The sequence below is a fragment of the Suncus etruscus genome, chromosome 1 (genome assembly GCF_024139225.1).
Source record: "Suncus etruscus isolate mSunEtr1 chromosome 1, mSunEtr1.pri.cur, whole genome shotgun sequence".
In the NCBI taxonomy this organism is placed as follows: domain Eukaryota; kingdom Metazoa; phylum Chordata; class Mammalia; order Eulipotyphla; family Soricidae; genus Suncus; species Suncus etruscus.
The window spans coordinates 126,186,744-126,213,360 of NC_064848.1; the positions used below are offsets into that span (position 1 = coordinate 126,186,744).

The following is a 26,617-nucleotide window of genomic DNA, read 5'->3' on the forward strand; positions in this document are numbered from 1 at the left end:
TGACAATGGTAATGACAGAGAGAAGTAGAATGCCTGTCTCAAATACAGGCAGGGGTTTGGGCTTGGAGGGCATTGGTAGTGGGAATGTTGCACTGGTGAAGGGGGCGTGTTCTTTTTATGACTAAAACCCAACAACAATCATGTTTGTAATCATGGTGTTTTAATAAACATATTATTATATTAAAATATATAAATTGCTTCTGTCAGGCTCTGGAGACACATGGGATGCCAGGGATCATGACTCAGGTCACCCGTGTGCAAGGCAAAAGCCCTACTCACTGTGCTATAGCTCTGGCCCTGCCCCCCCTTTTAAAAATGTAGTTTTGTGGGTTTTAGATTTCAGTAGTAAATTCTATAAATAAGAAATTTTCCAGTCCTCAGGGTGTACTCCTGGCTCTGGGTTTAGGGATCACTCCTGGAAGTATTTGATGGACCATATGGGGTGCTAGGTACCAAAAATGGGTCAGCCACATCAAGCTAAGCATCCTACCTGCTATACTATAGCTCCAGGCCAATACATTGAAAAAAATTCCATATAAATTTTTCTATTTGAAAAGGTTTCTCAATTAAACATAATTTTGAAAAGCCTTTGCTACTTTCAAGTCTAAATTATATAGTTCAGAGAAAAGGTGTGGGAAAGGAATTGTTGAAAACTTTAAGACATGACTACAATTCATCATTTCTGTTAAAATATCTCAAAGTAGTAATAAAAAGGTTATTAATAGTTTAATTGCTTTATCTAATTATTAAAAGTATAAAAAATGTACAGCACATACGAGTTCTTACAACAGACTATTTTTTCTTATGACTTAATGACTAGTATCTTCTTTAAAGAAAGACTATCAGCAAATGGGATGTACAACCTTTTCCATATAGTATGTCAGTAAAGTTTGTGATTTAATAACAAGGTCAAATTCTTAAAAATGTCTCCTAGTATTATTTTATTACATTGTCACTCTGAATTTTTATTTATTTAAAATATTTTTTAATTTAAACTTTGTGATTACATGGTTGTTTTTTTTCACAAAGTTGTTCATGACTGAGTTAGTCATACAATATACAACCTTTATCAGTGCACAAATCCTGCAGTATTTTAGTAGATGAACCTCTTAGGATGCTGAAAATTCTTTAAGTATCTTAAATCTCACAAAGAAAAATTAATAAGAAAAACCTGATTTCATATAAATAAGTTATAAAATTTAATTTGTGGGGCCAGAGCAGTGGTGCAACTGTAGGGTGTTTGCCCTGCACGTGGCTGACCTAGGAGGGACCGCAGTTCGATTCCTGGCATCCTATATAGTTCCCCAAACTGGAGCAATTTCTGAGCACATAGCCAGGAATAATCCCTGAGCATCACCAGGCGTGGCCCAAAAACATCTCCGAAATTTAATTTGCAATTTAGTTATGTAGTCACTTAAAAGTATTCAAAGAGAAAAAATAAATGAAAAATTCTTATTTATAGGACTTACTACTGAAATTCTTCAGTTTTTTTTCTTTTTTATTTCATTACTAGTTCGCATTCTGTTCTTAGCCAAGAAAAATATTTTATTGATATTTAAATTTTTTTCAGGCCACACCCATTTGATGCTCAGGGATTACTCCTGGCTAAGCACTCAGAAATTGCCCCTGGCTTGGGGGGACCATATGGGACTCAAGGGGATCGATGGGTGATGTTCTTTACATGACTGAAATTCTTCAGTTGTATTCGAATATTTAAAAGCTATTTTACCTTGGAACAAACAATATTAGCTTTAAATTGACCTTATATTGACTAGGAATCTTTTTATAAGGAGATATATTGAGAAATAAATAATTTAACAGCAATAAAATTCTTTAGGAAATATAAAAGGCTAGAGCATTGGTATATTGGATAGAGTATTTGCCTGGCATGCAGCTGACCCAGGTTCAATCCCTAGCATCCCATATGGTCTCTTGAGCCTCCACCATGAGTGATTCCTGAGTATAGTGCCAAAAGTAGGCACTGAGCTCTTCTGGGTATGACCCAATCCTCCACTTCCAAAATGTGGATCATCTAAATTATTTCCTGTGAAATATTTTTTAAATTCTGAAATGAGATGGGAAGCTATTATTTGTACATTTAATTATATTTATCAATACTGGAGAGACAGTACAGTTGGTAAGGCATGCCTTGCACACAGAAGACCTATATTCAATCCTTGACACCCTATGTTAGCCCCAAAGCCCTCCAAGAGGAAGCCCTAAATGCAGAGAGGAATAAGCCAGAGCACTTCTGGGGATGGTCCTAAAATAACCAAATACCAACAAACAAAAATTATATTTAACACATTTTCAAGTTAGTTTTAAGCAGGCATACTTTATTTTATGGATTATAATTCACTGTTTATTCAAGAAAATATGTTTTATATAGTTATAATTCCTAATATGTCTTATTTATTTTGTTTTGTGGGCCATACCTGTCTTCAGGGCTTACTTTGGCTCTATACTTGGATGACTCAAGGGACCTTGTAATGCGTTTGAGACTTAACCCTGGCCATGAATTTGCATGGCAAATGCCTTACTTTCTGTACTGTCTCTGACTACCCTAATATATTTTAGAAGCCCTTATGTAGAAACTAATTATTTACTTATATACATTATGCTTTTACCTAATCAAATATATAATTTTCACTATAGCATTATGCCTGGGACAGAATCAAACTGTGAATTTAAATATGTATGAAGATACATTATCTGTATTATTAAAAATGAAATTGTTGCCACTTTTAATTATATCAAATAAAAATTAAAAAGTAATATCAAGTTGGTATTAAAAATAAGATCAGGTACGCATGGCACAAATAGAATTATCTTCTGAAAACTCAATAATGACATTATGCTTCAAGGGAGGAGTAACCCTGTATCTATGAAGCCAACGGATACCTTTTTCTAATTTTCCCAATACTAACTGTGACTGTGGAAAAAAACTAACAAACACACACAAAAACCTTGCCATACCTGCCCTTCTTCCTTATTTTTTTTCTTTCCTGTTGTTGTTTCATGTTTTTTTATTGTTGCTGTTGTGCTTTTTGCCATTGGTTTTGTTTTGTTTTGTTTTTGTTTTCTTTCACTTTTCCCTTTCTTCTTTTATTTATTTTTTTATTTAAACACCTTGATTACATACATAATTGTGTTTGGGTTTCAGTCATGTAAGAACACCACCCATCACCAGTGCAACATTCCTATCACCAATGTCCCAAGTCTCCCTCCTCCCCACCCGACCCCCGCCTGTACTCTAAACAGGCTCTCCATTTCCCTCATACATTCTCATTATTAGGAAAGTTCAAAATGTAGTTATTTCTCTAACTAAACTCATCACTCTTTGTGGTGAGCTTCCTCTGGTGAGCTGGAACTTTCAGCTCTTTTCTCTTTTGTGTCTGAAAATTATTATTGCCAGAATGTCTTTCATTTTTCTTAAAACCCATAGATGAGTGAGACCATTCTGCGTTTTTCTCTCTCTCTCTGACTTATTTCACTCAGCATAATAGATTCCGTGTACATCCATGTATAGGAAATGTTTAAGAAAACAGAATCATACCAAATTTTTGTATATACCATTGATAAATTCATACATTTATGATTATCTTATGATACATTAGTCATTCGATGAAAATTTGATGTTAATTGCCTAACTATAGTGCATCTCTCATTCACAATTGATGGATGTATAATTTACCAAAATCATCCCTGATGAAAAGAAACTTTTTTTTCATGTCTTTATTTTTTCAAAAACTTTCTTTTAAAATAATTAAATCACTTTTATCCAAAACAAACAAAAAAACCCCCCCCAAAAAAAACAAAGTAAGATCAGGTGAGAAATGGGATGCATGCTGGGAAAAGGGGTGGAGGGAGGACAACACTGATTAGTGGGAATGCCCCTTATTCATTGCCACTATGTACCTTAAATATTACTGTAATAGATTTGTAACTCACTTTGGCCACAATAAAAATTAAAAAAATAAATAAAATTAGATTAGGTGACAATACAGAGGAGGGTAAAACAGGAGACATCTTAAAATTAACAATTAACTTGTATAGAAGTTTTAAAAGAAAAATTTATTTTGTCCTTTAAATAGGCTCTATTATTGATCAAAACTTTATGGTAATTAAAATTATTTGTTATAATTCATGTTTTATCAGTTTCAATATAGCTGTTTCAGACATTCAATGTTCCAACACTAATCGCAACCACAATGTTACTAATGTTTTTAAAGGTAAACAATTTAAACATCAAAAGAGTAAGCAGAAGAATGATTTGAAAAGAGTGGGTACAACACTTATGTTCATTGCAATGCTTAGTACACTAATGAGGACATGGAAATGATCCAATTGACCGATGGCAGATGAATAAAGATACTGTATATATACACGTGACATTATGTAGCTGATAAACACAAAATCATGCAGTTCAATTACTTGGAAGGATCTGGAGAGTATGATGTTAAGTGAAATGAGTCAGAAGGAGGAGGAATATTGGTCATCTCCCTCATCATGAGAAACAATAATGTTGTTTTTTTTATTGATAACAAACCTGGGCCTTGGATTGAAAAAATTGTAAGGGGGCAGGGATAGAATGAAGAGGTGAATAAGTAGTAATATAAGAGTATTATTGGAAGCTTTTGAGCACTTTGGTGCCCAAGGAAAGTGTGGCAGTCACTGTTTGTCTAAACCATAAATATCAATAATACTGAAAACATATTTCTTTCACTAAAACAAATAAAAATGAAGTTAAAAGAGATGCACATATGAGAGAAAGAAGTATTTGATATAAATAACCTAAGTACAATGAGAGGCAAAGAATGAGGGAAAACAATTTTAGTTACAATTTTCCAAAGAGTGAAGAAAGTAAATTTAGTAATAAAAATTTATAGGTTGGTCAGCTAGTGGTATTAAATGAGAAAAGTTCAAAATCATTAAGTTGCATGAGAATCAAATGATTATTATGCATTATTTTTATTTCTAAAATCAAGGTTTTTTTAATATGGAAGGTATCTATTTGTATTAATACTTACAAAAATACTAAAGTAATAATATAATCTTAAGAGGTAGAAGAAACAGACTATTCCAGTCTGTGTTTAAATTACTTCATAAGGTAAATATATATAATACACACAATATACAATATATATGCACAATGCATATACAATATACAATATATATGTATACATAATATACAATAATTGTATGCCATATTATTATGGACATTCTAGTACTACTAATGCATCTGAAGAATGCTAGTTTCTTCCTGGAAAATTATGTGATAATATTAACCTAAGTAGTGTGGAGAGAAAAATACTTAGAGATAGATTATAAATAAGAAACCTACAATACTAATTTCAGGCTTTCAAGGTTAGTTCAATAACGAAAATTACAATATACTCTTACCATATAAACAAATTAAAGGATGAAATATCATGTGTTTTATTGACAGAGAAGAAGTGTGGAAAAATCCAATAACAATTAATAATAATAGGATCAGAAAAGTAGAAATACAGGGTTTAGAGTGAAGCTCAGAGATTTAGGTGTATGCAACCCTGACATTACATGGTCATCTAAATAATACCTGGAATCCTTTTAAACTATTAAGGTAGCCTCTGTGATTCTCAGGAATAAACCCTGAGACTCCAAACCCAGAAAACAATAAATAAGGTATATAATTCACATTAAAATCAAATGTCTTCATTTTAAGATTGGGAAAGAATCAAGAATATTCATTACCCATTACTTTCATACACTATAGTAAGGAAATAAAAATAAGTGAAATGTATATATAAAGGAAGAAATTACTTACTTTTGCAGACATATTTTTTATCATTTAATTATCCACTCAGATAAAAATATCTCAGATTACTAAAAACTTCAAATTAATAAGTTATTAACAACAGTAAGGTTGAAGATATGGTCAACATCAGCTTCACATATTAACAAATTCAGTACCACTAATGACTGATGCAAGAAAAATTAGGCATAAATCTAAAATTGTAACAAATGTATATAATGAAAAGTCTATTTAAAATATATATACATAATATAAAGTAATATAAATATAATGTAAAATATATAAATTCTGATAATAAAAACAAACTTAAGCTTGAGGATACAAACCTGTGTTTATTATCATCTTCAATAATAAAAAGGAAACTCTACTTAATGTAATTCCAAATAAACCTTAGAAATATTTTTAAAAGAGCTTAATTTAAAGCAATACATAAAAGCCAAATTTTGAAAAATAAAATAAAAACTGATAGCTTTTTAAAGTATTTATTTGGGCAATGTGGTACTTGCAAAGAGATGACACATTAGAAAAAAATTCATAAAAGGGGCCAGAGTGATAGCACAGCGGTAGCGCGTTTGCCTTGCACGTGGCTGACCCTGGATGAATCTCGGCATCCCTATGGATCCCTAGCATCCCATATGGTCCCCTAAGCCAGGTGCAATTTCTAAGTGCATAGCCAGAAGTAACCCCTGAGTGTCACCCGAAAAAAAACAAACAAAAAACCCCCCAAAAATCCATAAAAGAGAACTAAGAAGAGATCTAGAAAATATGTTCAAATAATTTGTGACAAACAAAACAATTCAGTGGGCAGGGCAGACTTTCAGTAAATGGTGTATGTTAAATTCAGAATTGATCAGAAATGTAAATGGGACATTGTACAACTTTTAGAAAAAATAAAACAGAAAAAAATCTTCAGAACTTAATTTTTTAAAAATTTTCCTGAAATTTGATACTAGTAAGAAAAATTTGAAAAAATTCATGAAAATTAGAAACCTTTGCTCTATGAAGATAGAAAAAACATTATGGACAGGTAACACATCTGCAAATCATATATTCAACAGAAGATCTAGACAGTACTGGAAAGGGAGTATTAACAAAAATAACCCAATTTCTGTTGTAAGGCAAAAAACTACACTCCAATCAGAACAGTTTTAAAAATAGTACGGGGGTTGATGAGGGTATAGCAGTAGTACTGTGGTTAGAGTTTGCATACAGCCAACCCAGATTTGAGCCCTGCTAGGAAAGCTCATTGAGCGTAAAGCGAAGAGTAAGCCCTGATCACTGTCAGGAACCAAGAACAGTAACAAAAACCAAAAAACGTAGTTCTAGGACCAGAGAGAGAACACAAAGTTTAAGGCATTGCTTTGCATGCAGCTGTAGTTTGAGTTCCTAATACCACATATTGTTCAGTACTGCCAGGGGTCACTTCTGAACCAGACCCATAAACAACCCTTGAGCAAGCACAGTTGGGTGTGGTTTGAATAACCCATCACTCCCAATAACACCACACAAAATATGTACTAACATCAAATGCTGATGAGGAAATGAAGAGAATGAATTGCTTATATACTGTAATACACTGTTGGTAGGAATGTAAAATGGTACTGTCTCTTTTGGAAAAGTGAAATGTTAAGAAATAAAATATAGGGGCCGGAGAGATAGCATGGAGGTAAGGCATTTGCCTTTCATGCAGAGGGTCACTGGTTCGAATCCCGGCATCCCATATGGTCCCTTGAGCTTGCCAGGAGCAATTTCTGAGCGTGGGGCCAGGAGTAACCCCTGAGCGCTGCTGGGTGTGACCTCCCCAAAAAAAAGAAAAAGAAAGAAAATATATAACTACCATACAACACAGAAAGTGCCCTGAGAGGCATTTATCCCAAACACATGAAAATTAATTTTCATAAAACCTCCTGCAAAAGAAGGCTCAGGACATCTTTAATTATAATAGCCTCAACTCCCAAACACTAAAATTTCCTCCAACTAGTAAAGGGTTAAATAAATTACATATTCAGGGCCGGGAAAGTGGCGCTAGAGGTAAGGTGTCTGCCTTGCAAGCACTAGCATAGGACGGACCGTGGTTCGATCCCTGGGTGTCCCATATGGTCCCCTGAGCCAGGAGCGATTTCTGAGTGTTCAGCCAGGAGTAACCCCTGAGCATCAAACGTGTGTGGCCCAAAAACCAAAAATAAATAAATAAATTACATATTCATGCCAAAAAATTCTACCTAGAAATAAATAAAAATGATTAACATATTAATTGAACTTGGCTCAAAATTAAAAAAAAAAGAAAAAAAGAAAAAAACTAATAACCAAACTTCAAAAGGACATACATTTTATGATTCACTTGATATAACATTTATAAGATAACATTGTATGAAAAATAACTAAGAGTTTGGGATTCATGGTTATAAAGGGTTTAAGTATTGAGGGAGCCTATGAAGTAAAAATGTAATTGTAGATTATGGTCATTATTACATGAAAATTTATATGTGAGAGTCATACAACATATATATGTTTAGGATCATACAAAAATATATGAGCACATATATAAATGGTGAAATAAAAATTAATGTGGATTGAGCTAATGTCAATGTTCTAATTTTGATACAATAACAGTATATACAAGATAATGAAACAAGAGGAGACACTGAAGACATGGGACCTCCTTGTACATATCTTTCAATTCTCTCTGTGAATTCAGAACTATTTCAAATATAATTTAAAACATTTACAATTATGATATTGTGAAATCCATCACAAACAGTAATTATTTACTGAACTACTGACACCAAAGTCATTACTAAAGCACTTTCTTTTTTGTTCTTTGTTTGTGGCCATACTTGGCAGTGCTCAGTGCTTAATCTTGGCTCTTCACTCAGGTATCACTCCTGGCAGGCTTGGGGGACCATGTGGGATGTTGAGGATCAAATCTGGGTCTGCTGTGTGCTAAGTAAGCATCTTACCTGCTGTATTGTCATTCCAACCTCTAAACCATGTTTGTAATATTTTAGACTACTATTACTAAGTGCCTGACAAACTGATAAACTTCATATATTGAACTACATAAACATACTTTCTTACTGTTCTATATGTAAAAAATTACTATTTTGAATTTTTAGCTTGACACTGAGAATGAAAGTTAGTTTCTTTATTTAATTTAGTACATTTATCACAATTCAATGAAACATTTAAAATTGTTTCTATATGAGTTAAAAAGATCATACATCTTTGTTTTGCTTATTAGTAAAACTATAAAAACTGAATTTATAAAGTTTTTCTATAATAGAACACTACACAGTACAAAATTAACTATACATTTTCTTGGGGAAAATGATAGAATGAAGCGAATGGTTTAGATATTATAAAAATTAAAACAGAAAAACAATAGTTGCTTCTAAAAATATTAGTATAAATCAAGGAGTAAATTTTACCTGATTTCTAACTTCGTCACTTCAGGTAATTCTCCAAATTTTATTTCTTCTACCTCTAGTTCTTTAAGAGCAGCCATAATTTTCTCTTGATCTTTACTAGCAATTCCATTCTAAGCAAAAATAATTTTAAGGTGAGCTAATACAGTTGTATTTGACTCACTTAATATTTAAAATAAAAATTTCTATTTAATTCACTTCTTTAAAAATACATATAATGAGGGCTGGAGAGATAGCACAGTGGTAGGGCATTTGTCTTGAATACAGCTGACCTAGGACAGACAGTGGTTCGAATCCCAGCATCCCATATGGTCCCCTGTGCCTGGCAAGAGAGACTGAGCAGAGAGCCAGGAGTAACCCCTGAGTGCACTGGGGTGTGACCCAAAAACAAAACAAAAAATCAAAACAAACCCCCCCAAAATCAAAAACAAAAAAATTAAAATAGAATACATAATAAAACATATTACTGAAAAATATAATTAGTTTGCAATTAATAATATTACATCCTTAAAAAAATGGAGAGATTTCAATAGTAATGAGCTGGCCCTGCATTCGGCCGATCCAGATTCAATTCCTAGTACCACATGCAGTCTCCTGAGCACAGACAGGTGTAACACCAAATCCAAAATTTATTATTTTAATTTTGACTATATAAAATCATTGAACTATAATGTCCATATACAAACATTGGCATATTGTAAAATAAATTCTCTAAAAATAGACCTAAAACCAACTTTTCCTTCAAAATATTATGAAAAATTAACAATGTTAGTGAGTGAGGGATGTAGAAAGCCTGTCTCAAATACATCGCGCACGTGTGTCTGTAATCAGAATGTTTAAATAAGAAAATTATTTAATAAAAAAAGATGTAGGTTCAGCAAAAAATGAACAGTAGGGAACAGCAAATGATCAAATGTATCTGAATTAGAGATTAAAAAATATTATGAAAATTACGTCGTCTGGGCTCGATAGATGTTAGGTATAACAAGTAAGGTATTTTGCCTTGCATATAGCCTGAAATCAATCCTGGTACCACATTGAAAAAGAAAAAAAATTAAATCTTCTTTTGTTTGTATTCTACCTTTAATATTAGATGAACTTTCTCCCCTTGATTTTATTAAATAATATTTTCATTTTGATTTTTGTGATACAAAGATTTCAAGTTTCCAGGGTTATTAGGAAGATAGTATGGAAGGCAAGCCTTGCCTTGTATGCAGCAGGCCTAGTTTTATTCCCCAACATGGGATTTGGTCCTTCAAGAACCTCTAGCTGTAACCCAAAAAACAAAATAAAGTAAAAAAAAGAAACTAACCCTTCCCAAAATCAAGTTCTCAATGAGTTCATGCAGTAAAATCATTTTTTTAGCTTCTGTTTATCACAATGCCTTAATAAAAATAGTTTTAGAGTCTGAGCTGTTATTAAAGCATCTTAAGAATGTCATAGATGTTAGGTATGATAATTTATAATCATATCTAATCAAGAATTTCCCAATGATTCAAATCAAAGATCCAATAAAGTATCACTAGAAGTCTGAAGTATTAGGATTTTTTACAGGAGAAAAAATAAAGATAAAAGAATTTATAGTTTTAAATAAATAAAGAATAAATGTCTGACTTTCAAAGATTGATACTAACCTTTGTAAACTCATCTTGCCTCATGTATAAAAGGTGTCTTAAAGTTATATCCCTTTCCTGTAGAAGGGAGTAAAATCAACATTAAATATAAAAAAATACAGTAGTAGAAAGGGAAGTAGGTAAATGAAGTAATTTAGCCAGTCATTAGCTAACACCTATATACAACTTTCTGGAGGGTAAAGAATATGCAAGAATAGAAGTATATAGTAGACAGTAAAGTATATTATACTATATGAAATATAGTAAATTTAGATTAAAATGTGTTTAATACTTATATAAAATTAGGACTATAAAATTTGACAAAATATTTTATAAATATTTGATATTTCTAATTGCCTAATATAAAAATGATTATTTTACTCAATATCTCACAAAGTTCCAGGATTCCACAATAAATCCTAATTCTGGGATACGTAAAAATGATATTACTACCCCCAAAGAGAACCTAGCATAATTACCCCTGATGTATGACCCTGATGTATTATTATAATTACTGCTTCACTATCATGGTTGATAGTCATTTACTCAACTTCTTTACTACATAGTCATTTATTCAAATTGCATTATTATAGAGCAATATATAATAATATATGATAAAATAGTATGTGATTTAATTTAATATTTATGACAACTCTACCTTTATGAAAATTCTACAGTAGGGCTCTCCCATCCTTATAAAAAGAGAGAAGCTTAGGACATAGTTCAAATGACTGGAGTCATATCTAGTATGTGGAGGCCCCAAGTTCATTTGGTGGCACTGCATGGTCTCCCTAGCACCATCAGGGAGATCTGATAACCCTTAAGTACCAAGGGAGTGGCTTTGGTAGCGCTAGTACTGTTGAGCCCAAGTAATACAAAACTGGGCTTGAGCACTGAACTGTCCAGACTACATAACAGGTTTGTTTGGCTAGTGTCACCAACTAAAGGATGAGGTAGAAAATAGTTATTCTTTGAAGCTTAGGCAGTAGAAAAACTATTTCATCCAACCATATTACAAATGCAGTTTTTGAAAAAATAATAGAAAAAGCAGTTTTTGAATGTTTATTGGGTACTTTAAATGGAATATACTACAAATTAAAAAGAAACAATCAGTATTGTTTTATAAGATCATGAATATTTAATGCTATATTAATGAACTAATATATATATATATAAAACTCACTGTAGCTTGTACAAAATCTTACCTTTAATAAATCTGTCATATGCTCAAGTCCAAGACCATGTAAAAATATTTCCAGATCTCCAAATGCTGTATATGAACTACACATATTTATAGCAGTGAATATCATAACATACTATAAATGCATAAGCAATACATATATTTATAATGAAAATAAGATGACTAAATAGAATGAATCCATGAAGAATATTTTTGCAAATTTATATACTATATTAACCATAGATCAAAGGAATGACAAAGTTTCTTGAATAAACATAAACGAAGAAAGAAAATGCTGATAGTAAAATATAGGTCATTTTTCCCAAGAATGAATGTCTTTGGCAATATATAGTCCTGATGAAATAATTATTGATGAAAATATTTTTTAATTCCAAAGAAATGCAATCATTTTAAATTTCATTAAGAGGATAATTCTATGACCTGAACACTATTTTCAGTATACAACAGCTTTTAATTTTAGTTTATAAAATCAAAAGTAGTTTTGAACACTAACAAAAAATAAAAACTTAGAGACTTTTAGGTTTAAATTTTACATCTAAATTAAAATAATGCTCACATTATTGTTAGCAATTTTTCCTAAATTCTGAAGTATAAAGAACTTAAGTCATTTTTGAGTGATGGTCAAAAACACCTAAAATACTGTACAATTAAAATAAGTTTACACATTAACTATAAGAAATGAGATGCACAATTATTTTAACATACAAGTATTCTGTAAACTAAAACATGTTACCTAAATATGTGATCTTTTTCTTTATCAGGCTGTTTTGTCAATAGTTTGCAAATTGTCTCTTCTTTGGTTGGCTGCAGGAGCTTTCCTTCTAAAGAATTTAAGGTCAAAGAAAGAAAGTTGAAGATCTGGAAAAAACAAGAACAAGTAGAAGATAGTCAACATCACAATATACTGTAACTTAAACTAATTATGATTATTTTATATCTAGAAAATGTTTTCAAGGTAAAAGGACAGAACTTTTATAATTTAATACTTCAAAAATAATTTTCATGATCTAAAATAATATTTAAAAAACTCTATGTAATTAAAAAATTAAAGATAGTAATAATACTATTCAGAAAAACATACAATGAAAAATCCAGTTTTGATAGTGACACAGAAAGAGTAAGTAGTAACATTTTTACACACTTAAGTAGAAAGAAAATAATCATGATTAAACATAAACAAGTATTAATTTTATACCTTTAATGTGGAATTCTTTATTTTCAAATAATTTTTAATCATTTACAACAAATATAAGTTATGATGCATAATTGGCAAACTTATAAAATCAATTCTCATGTCAAGAAAAAAACTTAGAACTGTCATCTTTGATGCACATATATTTATTGAAAAGTTGAATTCAATGTTTTCTACCCCAATGCAATTAATAATGTAGTAAGTGAAAGTTTTCAAATTTTCATGTTTAGAAAAAAATCTAAATTTCTTTTTGAAGTTTCACATGACTTTAGTGACTACTATTTATTCTATAATAATTCAAAAACAGTTTTTGTTAGAAAATGATCTATGTATTTATCAGATTACTTAAAATATTAGGATAGCTGGACCAGAATGAGAGTACTGCAGGTATATACGGTCTTGTATGCAGCTGACTTGGATTCAATCCCTGGTGTCTCATATGGTTTTCAGTCTGCCAGGTGTGACCACTAAGCCCAGAGTAAGTACTGAGCATGGCTAGGCACAATTACCAAAACAAAACAAAAATTAAAAAATTAAAGAGATATTTTACATGCGAAGTGGTAGAGGCTGATTATTAAATATTTGGATTTTGGGAATGTCATATGCTTTTTAGAAGTTTTTAAATTGTGTAACAATTTCACAATTGTATTGTATTTGATCCTTACTAGAAATTACAGGTCTTTGGTCAGAAGTTTTAATCTTCAAACCTAAATTTTTTTTATCAGCAAAGTAACTTAATAAGTGGCAAATATTGATTATAAATTTAACATATGAATGATAGAATTAATATACTCAACAAATTATCAGTTTGTTATGTACCTTGCCACATCACAGGAATGTAGCTTAAATGTTAAATTGACTAAATACACTGATTAAAATATGAAACTTAGTTGCATGCTCAATATTTGAAATTTATCACCTTTTTAATATACTAATTAAAAATATAAACCAGTTTAAAATGTTTAAAACTGCTTAGTTGTTATAATCCTCTTTCTAGAAGCAGAATAAGATACAATTCTTTATACTTACATGTAATTTCTAAATTAAAACATTGTAAATATTAATTTAATTTAATTAAACATTATATACAGCCTCTTATTTAGCAGTTAAATAAGTATTATTATAAACAAATACTTAATAAATATATACATTTATATAATACATAATTACCCTAGTGAAACCAACTTTGTATTACTTGGCAGGAGAAAAAACACATATTTAAATATTTAGTAATAGCCTAACATACTATTATTCTAATTGTGAATACTAACAAAATACAAAAGTTCTATAAATGATAATGGAGCCTGGCACAGGATACCTCAAGATGTTTAAATTTTTTTGCAATTTCACTTGGTGTCTTCCCATCTTTAGTTTGCACTGTTTTGTTGGCTCCAAGTTCAAGCAACTTTAAAATCACATTTTTGTGACCCTGACGTGCTGCCCACGTTAAAGCCTACAAGAGAAGGGGAAAGTTGATCTTAAGAGAGGGAGTGTACAGGATACAGAAAGAAAAAAATTTCAATATATTTATGGATAAAGAAGGAGTATAGTGGTTAGAGCACTTGCTTTGCATATAGTAGCCAAACTGGGTGCAATCTCCATCCTCATGTGGTTCCCAAGTCCCCTGGAGTAAGCCCCTGAACACAGTTGGGTGTGTCCATCCTTCAAAAATGAACCCAATTCATTAATGGAGTGATGCAATTATTTTTTATTTCATAATATAATGTAAACACATTTCCAAAGTTGTATTTGCAAAAGTAGATGCTAGTTTATATTTGGATTTCCATTTGAGTCATATCTGACAGTGCCTTAAGGCTACTCCTGCTGCAGTGCTGGAATGAGCCATCTCATTAGCTCTCAGTACTAATTTTATAAACCCAGTTGATGTTCGTATATGTATACAGTGAAGCAATGTTATGTACTGAGATAGTTTATAAGCCAATTACTAAACCAATCTTTATAAATAATTATATGTGTATTTTAGAGCAGGACTTCTTAGAACTTTTTCCACTGGCATTCTGTTTAGCTGACAAATCCAAGATTGTCAAGCACTGCCAGAAACACACCTCAAATTCATTATGCATTTGATTTTGAACTAGTTTTTGGTTATTACACGCTCAGGAGCTTTTTCTTTAACCAACTTTTCTGTAGACTTCACATTCAGGTGCATTAAGTCTCATCCTGTGGATGTGACTTAGTTTATGCAAAGAATTTTAAAATACGGCTTTCCTGTGTTTTAGTTTCTCAGTCAAGAACAAAGGTGAGAAGAGTCATTCTTTCCCCCATAGTGCCCTTTATTTTAACTTCAGCAATTGCTTTTCTTTCCTAATTCAGTGTTTCCTAAGGCAGGCACTGGAATGGCCCAAGAGAGGTGGTGGTAACCTAGGGCAATGGGAAGCACTTCTATTTATTCCCTTAAAGAGGGTATATTTACAGGGAGATGCTAAGTGATTTCTTTTCTGAAAAGGGTGGTAGACCAAATCAATTTGGTAACTTGTACTAGCTCTTCTCAATGCTCACTTCTAATAATTTTATGGAGAACAGTAATTTCTTATTGTCTTAGAAATAACAAGGAACATTTAAATAATTCTTACGGTATAACCATTCTCATCTTGGATATTAACTTGTGCTCCGTGAGCCACCAGGAGTGTAACCACCTGAGGGTGACCATCCCGTGCAGCATACATGATTGGAGTCATAAGTCTCCTGCAACAAGAAAATAAATATCCATGTTACTGGCACTCAAGCTACTTAATTTAAATAATTTAACCATACATAATACCATTAGTATTATTTTGAAAGCAAAGAAATGAAAGCTCTTCATAAACTAGGTGATGCAAAAATCCAATCTCAGTAAATGTGAGATGACACTTTTAAAGTATTGACTGTTTAAACAGCACCCCCTAGTGAAGAAATGCTTTTTCAAAAATCACTAGACATACTTTCTAATGACATTTCATTAATTCACACAATTCAATATAGAAGATCATCAGTACTCCAAATGCTTATGCTTAGAATTTATTGATAAATAACAAAAAAGGTCCTCACAGTCCTCATACTAAATGTTTATTACTTTCCATTACATTTTTTCTTTTTTTGGGTGGGGGGGGCATACCCAGGGTAACTCCTGGCTCTGCACTCAGAGAAGGCTCCTGGCAGGCTCAGGGAACCACATGGGATGTTGGGGATCAAACCCAGGTCCATCCTGGGTTGGCAGCATGAAAGGCAAATGCCCTACCACTGTGCTGTCACTCAGCCCTTTCTATTACTTCTTAATGTTTATATATTTTCTTCTTGTTTTTGGGCCACACCTGGTGGTGCTTAAAGCTTAAAGGGATAGGTAGGGAGAAAGGAAAATAAGAAAAGATGGAATAGAACTTCCAGCTTCCAGCACAATTAAGGACCCAAACTCCTCTCTGGGAGCTGGAAGCTTCAGCAGGCAGCATGGGGAGTGGCATGGCTTCATGCCAAAGGCTTTTTTGGTCAAGCTTAGGGAAAGATGTGGGCTCCGGCTGCCCCCCCCCCCACAGCCTTTTCTCTCCTTCCTCCCGAACCCCAGGGCTATCCCTGGCTGCCTTCCCAGGGTGCCAGCGAGGTGGGTGCCAAGGAGGAGTTTAAAGGGGACCCCAGGCCTTCCCAAACCCCCACCCTGCACAAGAGGGGCATGCTTGAGGAAGTCGATGGTAACTTTCCTCCCCACTAGTCCCCATATCCTATTAATACAGATTAATAGGATATCATAGAGTTTAATCCACTTTGCATTATAAAAAATGTAATTTACTGTCCTTCCTCCTTTGGGTCACCACATTTAGGTGCATTTCTAATACTTTACCCACTCATCCCACCATCTATTTAACCCTTTTTACCATCAGTTCTTGGCTTCTCATAAGCAGATCATTATCCCTATTCAAGTCAGCTGCCAAACAGCTCCCAAAGGGGAAAAATAGTGTCTCTGACTGAGAAGAAACCAATACTTTGTTGCTACTGATCTACTTTCAGCGGCCTCCTTTCCTCCACTCCCTTCATTGTGTACATGTGCTTGCTATCTTTCTTGGTTTCTAAGAAGTCCCCAAAGACATTTCCTGATATGGGACTGCTGGGAGCAGTTTTGAAGACTTCAGAAGGCCAACTCACAGACCAAAGTTGTGTCCTGGACTTAACACTCCCCCGACTATTTCCAAAGAGAAAAAAGGGACATGTCTATCTCCCTTAAATATCTTAAGTGTATTCCCTTAACAGCTATAACTCATTGAATATTCTCTTATCTAGTGACAATTTCACCCATTATGTTTGTTTGTTTGTTTTGTTTTTTTATTCTGTTCAATAGGGAATTCTGTTAGAAGTTCATGTTTATGGATTAAAGACCTCGATATCAGCCCCCAAACCATAAGATATATAGAACAGCACATAGGCAAAACACTCCAGGACATTACAGGCATCTTCAAGGAGGAAACTGCACTCTCCAAGCAAGTGAAAGCAGAGATTAACAGATGGGAATATATTAAGCTGAGAAGCTTCTGCACCTCAAAGGAAATAGTGCCCAGGATACAAGAGCCACCCACTGAGTGGGAGAAACTATTCACCCAATACCCATCAGATAAGGGGCTAATCTCCAAAATATACAAGGCACTGACAGAACTTTACAAGAAAAAAACATCTAACCCCATCAAAAAATGGGGAGAAGAAATGAACAGACACTTTGACAAAGAAGAAATACACATGGCCAAAAGACACATGAACAAATGTTCCACATCACTAATCATCAGGGAGATGCAAATCAAAACAACGATAGGATACCACCTCACACCCCAGAGAATGGCACACATCACAAAGAATGAGAATAAACAGTGTTGGCGGGGATGTGGAGAGAAAGGAACTCTTATCCACTGCTGGTGGGAATGCCGTCTAGTTCAACCTTTATGGAAAGCGATATGGAGATTCCTCCAAAAACTGGAAATCGAGCTCCCATACGATCCAGCTATACCACTCCTAGGAATATACCCTAGGAACACAAAAATACAATACAAAAACCCCTTCCTTACACCTATATTCATTGCAGCACTATTTACCATAGCAAGACTCTGGAAACAACCAAGATGCCCTTCAACAGACGAATGGCTAAAGAAACTGTGGTACATATACACAATGGAATATTATGCAGCTGTCAGGAGAGATGAAGTCATGAAATTTTCCTATACATGGATGTACATGGAATCTATTATGCTGAGTGAAATAAGTCAGAGCAGCACTATTTACCATAGCAAGACTCTGGAAACAACCAAGATGCCCTTCAACAGACGAATGGCTAAAGAAACTGTGGTACATATACACAATGGAATATTATGCAGCTGTCAGGAGAGATGAAGTCATGAAATTTTCCTATACATGGATGTACATGGAATCTATTATGCTGAGTGAAATAAGTCAGAGAGAGAGAGAAAAACGCAGAATGGTGTCACTCATCTATGGGTTTTAAGAAAAATGAAAGACACCCTTGTAATAATAATTTTCAGACACAAAAAAGAGCTGGAAGTTCCAGCTCACCTCAGGAAGCTCACCACAAAGAGTGATGAGTTTAGTTAGGGAAATAACTACATTTTGAACTGTCCTAATAACGAGAATGTATGAGGAAAATGGAGAGCCTGTCTAGAGTACAGGCGGGGGTCGGGTGGGGACGAGGGAGACTTGGGACATTGGTGATGGGAATGTTGCACTGGTGATGGGTGGTGTTCTTTACATGACTGAAACCCAAACACAATCATGTATGTAATTAGGTGTTTAAATAAATTAAAAAAAAATCTTTGGGACCGGGAAGATGGCACTAGAGGTAAGGTGTCTGCCTTGTAAGTGCTAGTGTAGGACGGACCGCGGTTCGATCCCCCGGCGTCCCATGGAAAAAAAAAAAAAAAAGAAGTTCATGTTAAGAGTTCATGTTAGAGCCAAGTTACTGGGATTGTAGGACTTTTTCCCTTGGTCCCCATATGCACCAATAATACCTTGTGGCATTGTCCCCCTTTTGCATAGGCAAATTAAAATGGGAAAATATTACATATACAAAAAAGTTCTTATCTAATAGAGATAGGAACACAAATTTTGTAATGCAGTGGGGGCCTGAACATGGTCATAATGACTTGGCTCAGGTCTCATAGGAACAGGCATTGCCCATAAACCCCTGAACCATAGACACCATCTACAGAAACATCCACAATTATCTATAACATCACCAGGAAGCAAACCTCTACCAAGGAAGACCCTACTGCTGCCCTGGCATGGACTTACTCCAAAGAGGGTTCTCTTAACAACCATGATGACTTAGTAACAGCAACAACCTGCTTGTAGGGCAGGGCTCTCCGCATTGCTCGATAATGGTGAGGTAAAACTAGAAGACACTCAACATCATCCTGACTTCGATGAAGAAGATGCACAAACCCAGAATCTATAACTACAGAAACCTGACACCAACAACAGCGAATCTGTGAAAAAATTTTACCGGGACCACAGAGAATGAGTCAGGGGTTGGACAACCTAGGATTCCTGAAGCCCTGAGTAGGTCTTGTGCCAAAAAATGTCAGGGGTTAGGTCTCCTTGTATTTAGGCCAAGGCTTTTCCCTTCCATTTCCCCCATATTTTGCTGGGCCTATGCAAATAACAATTGCCACCCATACCGTTTTTCCTGTATTTTTTAAACTCTCATCCTTTAAAAAAGAATAAGAACTTACTAAACTTTCTGCTAGTGCTTTAATGAGTTCACTGGTGATTCAATAATTTTCAAAATTATACTTGCCACTGAACATTTTCTTTCCTTTCTCGCCCATCTCTTTAGTTTTTCTTTCAATTTTCTATTTTTTTTAATCATGTTGCATTTGGTCTTTCTGAAACAATTGTATTATGATCAGTTATGTCAACTATGTGATGCATTTTCATCAATTAAAAAAAAAGAAGTGATCTCAGAAGGTAAAGCTTTCCATGACCTCCAAGGCCTGTTTGTTGTGTAGTTTTAGTTAAAATGAAGATGAAACTTCACTCTTTTTACTGTTCTTTGTTAAAAACTTATTTTTCATGCTCCTTAAAAGCTTATAAAATTATGACTTCAGAATTTATATGCTAATAAAAAGATGACAACATTTGTCTTTTATTTATCACTGTTTTTAGAATATATACATTCTAATAAAAAAGATGAGAACATTTGTCTTTTTATTCTTAGCAATCAAAACTAAACTCAGGAACTTTTCCAATATGCAAGACACTTATCAATATGCATCTTTCATTAGTATTTTCAAGATTAGAAGTTTAAAATTGTTGTTGTAGTTGTTTAGGAGCCACACTTGGCACTGCTCAGATTCACTTCTGGCTCTGCACTCAAGGATCTTTCCTGGCAGTATGTGGGAGACTACAGGGGTGCTTGAGCTTAACCCACATTGGCTGCATACAAGACAAGAAACCTAGTTACTGTATATCTCCCCACTCCTAGATTATAATTTTTTCTAGTGTTTATTATCACCAATATTCTCATGCTCCCTTTTCTTCTTTAGATTTTGAATTTGAATATATATGTGTGTATATATGTGTGTGTATATATATGTATATATATATATATAAATTAAAACATTTAAGATCTCTTCATGCCACAGGAAGAATTCTTTGTGTGTTCTTAAAAACTCAGGATTTTTGGCAACAATTTTAATGTATCAGGCAAATATTTTAATTGTTCATTGCTTTTCTAATTGCTGGAAAGTGCTTCATTGTTTTATCTTTAGAGCTCAGGTCTAGATGCTGAAACATTCTTATTATCAGAAAACCTTAAGATTTCGAAAATCTCATTTGCTACCTCTAAAGTGCAGGCCATCAGCTCCTCCAGTAACTACTAGAGAATTTTTGTTTTCTATCATTTTGAAATTTGAAACCATTTAGCTTACCTGTTTAGCTGACAAGTCCTTAAGAATTAGGAAATGAAAGAAATGGACTTTTCAAGAGAGTTAGTTCTCTTAAATCAAGGTTTATTGGATCAGCTATTTTCCCACTAGGCTTACCCCAGGTGATTTCCCAACTTGAGGAAATTTCTTATATTTTTTTTTCTGGAATAGGAAAAATGCTTGAGACTTCATCAGTAATCAGCTGTCCGAAGATCTCAGCTGCCCTCACCAGCCTCCCAAGGCCCTCAGGAATCTCAAGAAAGGCTAGTAGCTAAGAATTAGCAACAATGAGGAAGAAAAGGACATTTAGGTAGCAAGTTTCCTTGTGTCAGTTAGATTGTTTTTGTGTGTGTGTGTGTGTGGGGGGAGTACATCCCGTGGGGCTTAGGGGTTATTCCTGGATATGTGCTCAGAAATTGCTCCTGGTTTGGGGGACCATATGGGACACTGGGGATCAAACCCAGGTTCATCCTGGGTCAGTCATGTGCAAGACAAATGCACAACCGCTGTGCTATCACTCCAGCCCGTCAGTTTTGTTTTTAAGGGCCTTTACCAACTAACATTTGAATCACATTTTCATGAGGTATTTTAAAATTAAATATATGTGGCTTTATATAATCTAAACTTTTTAAGGTACATGAAATTATTTTTGTGTGAGGATGGAACCACGTATTTTGAATCTCTTCAACTAGCTACCCAAATCCCTAGCATCAAAATGATGATTCAATTCTCTTTACAGTTCGAAATGCCACATTAATCATACGAAATAGTTTCACATATTCTTGGATTCTATCCTAGATTTTCTTTTCTGTTTTTCTTCTAGGGATCAGTAAAACAGACAGTCTTCTACTAATACCATACTGTTTTAATTATTGTGATTTATTTTTAATATAAATCAATTTCTGTATCATTATTCTTATTTTAACAATACAATTTTAAAAGCTTATTTAATTCATAAATATGTACATTTTCTTTAGGATACTACAAAACCTGATATAAACTAGGTGTCTCTCCAGATCTCAGCAGAGAATAAATTTTGCATAATGAAACATATGTATACAGAAAAAATGACATTTTAAAACATAAATAACATGCTGTTCATGTAATGCCTTGACTTGCCAATAAATTTAAGACTCAATTTCTTTCTGCATACTGCTTTGTATGCATTATTCAAGTTTTGATATCAAGGCTTTAACTAGTATTCAATTCTAAGTTTTTCCACTTATTTTTAATTTTTTCTTTCATCCAGAAATTCTTAAAATGTGAACTTTCAAATATTCAATTAAGCATCAGCTATGCTTTACTTGAAAATGTTAAGTACAGAACAGGGGGATTAGTACATTTCCTCTGTGGCTTAGAATTTGACCATATTTTAAAAACAATCCATGATGTGAAAAAAACCATGAGTATAAATTATCTTAGAGTCAGAATTTTAGATAAATATTAATTATATGCACTTCTTTATTTATTTTAATTTTTTCTTTATTTAACCATCTTGATTACATATATGATTGTGATTAAGTTTCGGTCATGTAAAGAACACCCCCTTCACCAGTGCAACATTTCCACCACCAATGTCCCAAATTTCCCTCCACCCCACCCCACCCCCACCTGTACTCCAGACAGGCTTTCCAGTTCCCTCATTCATTCACATGATTATGTAGTTATCTGTGTAGTTATTTCTATAACTGCACTCACCACTCTTTGTGGTGAGCTTCATGAAGTGAGCTGGAAGTTCCAGCTCTCCTCTCATTGTCTCTGAGGATTGTTGCAAAAATGACTTTTATTTTTCTTAAAAGCCAAGGATGAGTGAGACTATTCTGCATCTCTCTCTCTCTCTCCCTCTGACTTATTTCACTCAGCATGATAGATTCCATGTACATCCATGTATAGGAAAATTTCATGACTTCATCTCTCCTGACAGCTACATAATATTCCATTGTGTATATGTACCACAGTTTCTTTAGCTATTCGTCTGTTGAAGGGCATCTTGGTTGTTTCTAGAGCCTGGCTACTGTGAACAGTACTGCAATAAATATAGATGCAAGGAAGGGGTTTTTGTATTGTATTCTTGTGTTCTTAGGGTATATCCCTAGGAGTGGAATAGCTGGGTCGAATGGGAGCTCAATTTCCAGATTTTGGAGGAATCTCCATATCGCTTTCCATAGAGGTTGGACTAGACAGCATTCCAACCAGTAGTGGATAAGAGTTCCTTTCACTCCACATCCCTGCCAGCACTGATTGTTCTCATAGACCCCCAGTTAACATCAAGTACGAAGGTAAAATCCAAATGGATTAAAGACCTTGATATCAGATCTGATACCATAAGGTATATAGAACGACACATCGGTAAAACACTCCATGACATTGAGACTATAGGCATCTTCAAGGAGGAAACTGCACTTTCCAAACAAGTGAAAGCAGAGATCAACAGATGGGAATACATTAAACTAAGAAGCTTCTGCACCTCAAAAGAAATAGTGCCCAGGATACAAGAGTCACCCACCAAGTGGGAGAAACTATTCACCCAACACCCATCAGATAAGGGGCTAATATCCAAAATATACACGCACTGATAAAACTTTACAAGAAAAAAACATCTAATCCCATCAATAAAATGGGGAGAAGAAATGAACAGACACTTTGATAAAAAATACAAATGGCCAAAGGCACATGAAAACATGCTCTTGTCACTAATCATCAGGGAGATGCAAATCAAAACAACGATGAGATACCACCTCACACCACAGAGATTGGCGCACAGCACTTAAGTGTTATTTGATCTCTTGCTACTCCAACTTTTTCCTTTCGAGAATTGAACTTTTAGATGTAAACTTAATATAACTTGAAACTATGCTGTAACACAGTAATCAACAAAAATAATTTAAAATGAAAATCTTCATAAGTACTTTTCATTTTCTTTGAGTAATGCCTGGGACTTGAGAGATAGTGCATGAGGTAATGCACTTGTCTTGCATGTGACTCCTTCTACTGTGCCTTGAGTTTGAATTGTTGGTATTGCATATGATCCCAAGTATCATTCAGGTGCTACTTCTGAGAATAAAACCAAAACAGCCCCTGAGTACTGTGCCTCCCCCAAAGAAAAAGAAACACATATACATTATGTATGCATATGTTTATGTAAGATATATTGTTATTTTTGAAATACTAACATTTGTTTGCTGTTATAAACAATTTACAACTCCTGAGGTTTTTTTTTTTATCTTGGTATTTACTAGTTATATTATATTTGGTAAATTAATGTTGTTGATACTTTTTAGCTATAATACATTATTTTAGGTCATAATAAATTTTAATTTTAGACATTACCAGTACCATATTTTAATGTATGAGATTTATTACTAATAACATGTTAGTTTGTATTAATTGGGCTAATGTGTAACATTGTTTTTTCATGCTTTTATTTATATTTCTACTCATTCTTGTCAAATAGATCAAGTTCTATTTGTTCTATAATCCTTTTATGGCCATTGGAATTCCTTATTGGAAAGGCTGTACATTCGTATTATCTAGTTTTCAATTACTGTCTCCTTCCCAATACCTATAATCTTTCCATTTAACAAATTCAAAAACTATAGTCTCATTATAAAGGAAAAATTTTACTTTCATTTTTCTTCCTTTTCTTTTTTTGCCATAATATTCCAAATCTTTCAGGAAAATTTTGTATGACCTATGATAACACTTTTTCATCAAATAACTATAGGTATTTGTATTTATCTTTGCTCAGATTTCTTTTTTAAGCATTGTTTCTTATAGTCCATCCAATTTTTCTGGAATTGTTTTCCTTTTCTGATGCTAACTTTTTATATATTATATTCAAGAATTAGAAGAAATAGTAAACTTAATGGAAAATACTTCTAAGAAATATGTAGGGTCATTTTCATCAAAGTAATTGGAGGAAGTTAATGACAAGGGTCAGAGGTGCTAAATTTTCTATGTAAACAGTATAATTTTAAAATGTTAGTAGTGAACTTCAGAAGAAACTTTAATTCTTATGCATGTGAAAACTTTATTTCCTCTTACACACTTGATTGGCTAAATACATAATTACAGGTTCATAGATCATTCTTTATACCTTTATACCTTCTTCCAGATTTAGTTATTAAAGAAGTCTAATGTAATATAAGCATTTTCTGAGATCTTGTTTGGAGCTTCTAACAGAGAAGCATAGCTACTCAATCAAAGAACAGGCATTCTCTATTTAGGTGGAAGGTCGTAACTTTCCACTGAGTGACAATACATAGCTATGAAGGGAACTGCATTGAGCAGTAAGTAAGGAAAAATAAAGTTCAGCAACTAGCCAGTCAGATAAGATGACTCAACCCTGATGCTCAACTGGATGACAGATCACAGCCAAATTGTCACACAGCTTAGATGGGTCATTTCCTAACTAGAAAATTATTTCAGATAGGGATATTTTAGGAGATTTGCCCTTATTCTTTATACTTTGAGTTCATAGTGATAGGATCCTTTAGGCAGAATCCTCCATGAGATTGAACCCAGAGGTGTCATCAATGATTTATTGCCACTATTCAATAAAATAGAAGCAAAGAGATACTACAAATGGGACTACAAAAAATTAAGACATTCCTTACTGCAAAAGAAATAGAGTAAAACTAAAAGGACACCATAGAATGGGAAAAAAAAACATTTGCTGTTTTCTCTGACAAACATCATCTGACAAAGTGGTATATTCAAGATATACAGAGCACCTGTAAAACTCAACAAGAAAAAGCAATCCCATTCAAAAGTAAAGAAAAAATGAAGAAAACTTTCTTTAAAAAAGGCATACAAATGGCCAATAGTATATGAAAAAAATACTTTGTATCAGTAATCATTAATCAAGAACAATGAGTTGTCACCTCACACCAGTGAAACTGCTATGCATCTAAAAGAACCAACAACTAGTGTTTGGCACAGAATTGAAGAAAAAGGAACCCTCTATCCACTGCTCATAGGAATGTTCACTTGCTCAATCAAACTTCTGGAAAACTTTTCATAAGACCTAGCAATTCTACTTCATTATCAACCTTCAAGAACCCCCAAATTCTTCAGAAAAATATAATACACCCCTATGTTCATTATTACAGCACTGTTCTCAATAGCCCACATTTGGAAACAACTCATGTTCAAGAGCAAATGACTTGATTTTTTTAGAAGAGAAAAAGGGTAGAGGGAGGAAACCTATAGTGTATATTCCATAAATAACTCAGCTATAAGAAAAGATGAAATCATGCAATTTGCAGTTACATGGTGGAACTTAAGAGTATCAAATTGAAAGAAGTTAGAAGGGAGAGATAAGTAAGGGAGGGATGTAAATATCTCTTTCATATATAGGATTATAAAGAAACATAAAAGAAAACAATAAATGGCCAAAAGCAATAGAATCTAAGAACTGGTTTACAGAACTATGTCTACCATAGTGTGTGTTGGGGAAGAAGTGAGATAGCTTGAG

The 26,617-nt window shown here is 33.5% G+C and overlaps 1 protein-coding gene across 1 annotated transcript in view; it reads right to left on the minus strand.

The window, feature by feature from the left end:
* Positions 1-26,617, minus strand: part of ASZ1 (ankyrin repeat, SAM and basic leucine zipper domain containing 1) — a 58,609-nt gene that overhangs the window by 10,116 nt on the left and 21,876 nt on the right. Inside the window, exons 5-10 of the mRNA XM_049778866.1 lie at positions 15,823-15,934; positions 14,547-14,681; positions 12,770-12,894; positions 12,041-12,116; positions 10,857-10,913; positions 9,226-9,335 (exon numbers count right to left, since the gene is read on the minus strand). Of these exons, the coding sequence (XP_049634823.1) occupies positions 9,226-9,335; positions 10,857-10,913; positions 12,041-12,116; positions 12,770-12,894; positions 14,547-14,681; positions 15,823-15,934 (615 nt within the window). The remainder of the gene's footprint in view (positions 1-9,225; positions 9,336-10,856; positions 10,914-12,040; positions 12,117-12,769; positions 12,895-14,546; positions 14,682-15,822; positions 15,935-26,617) is intronic.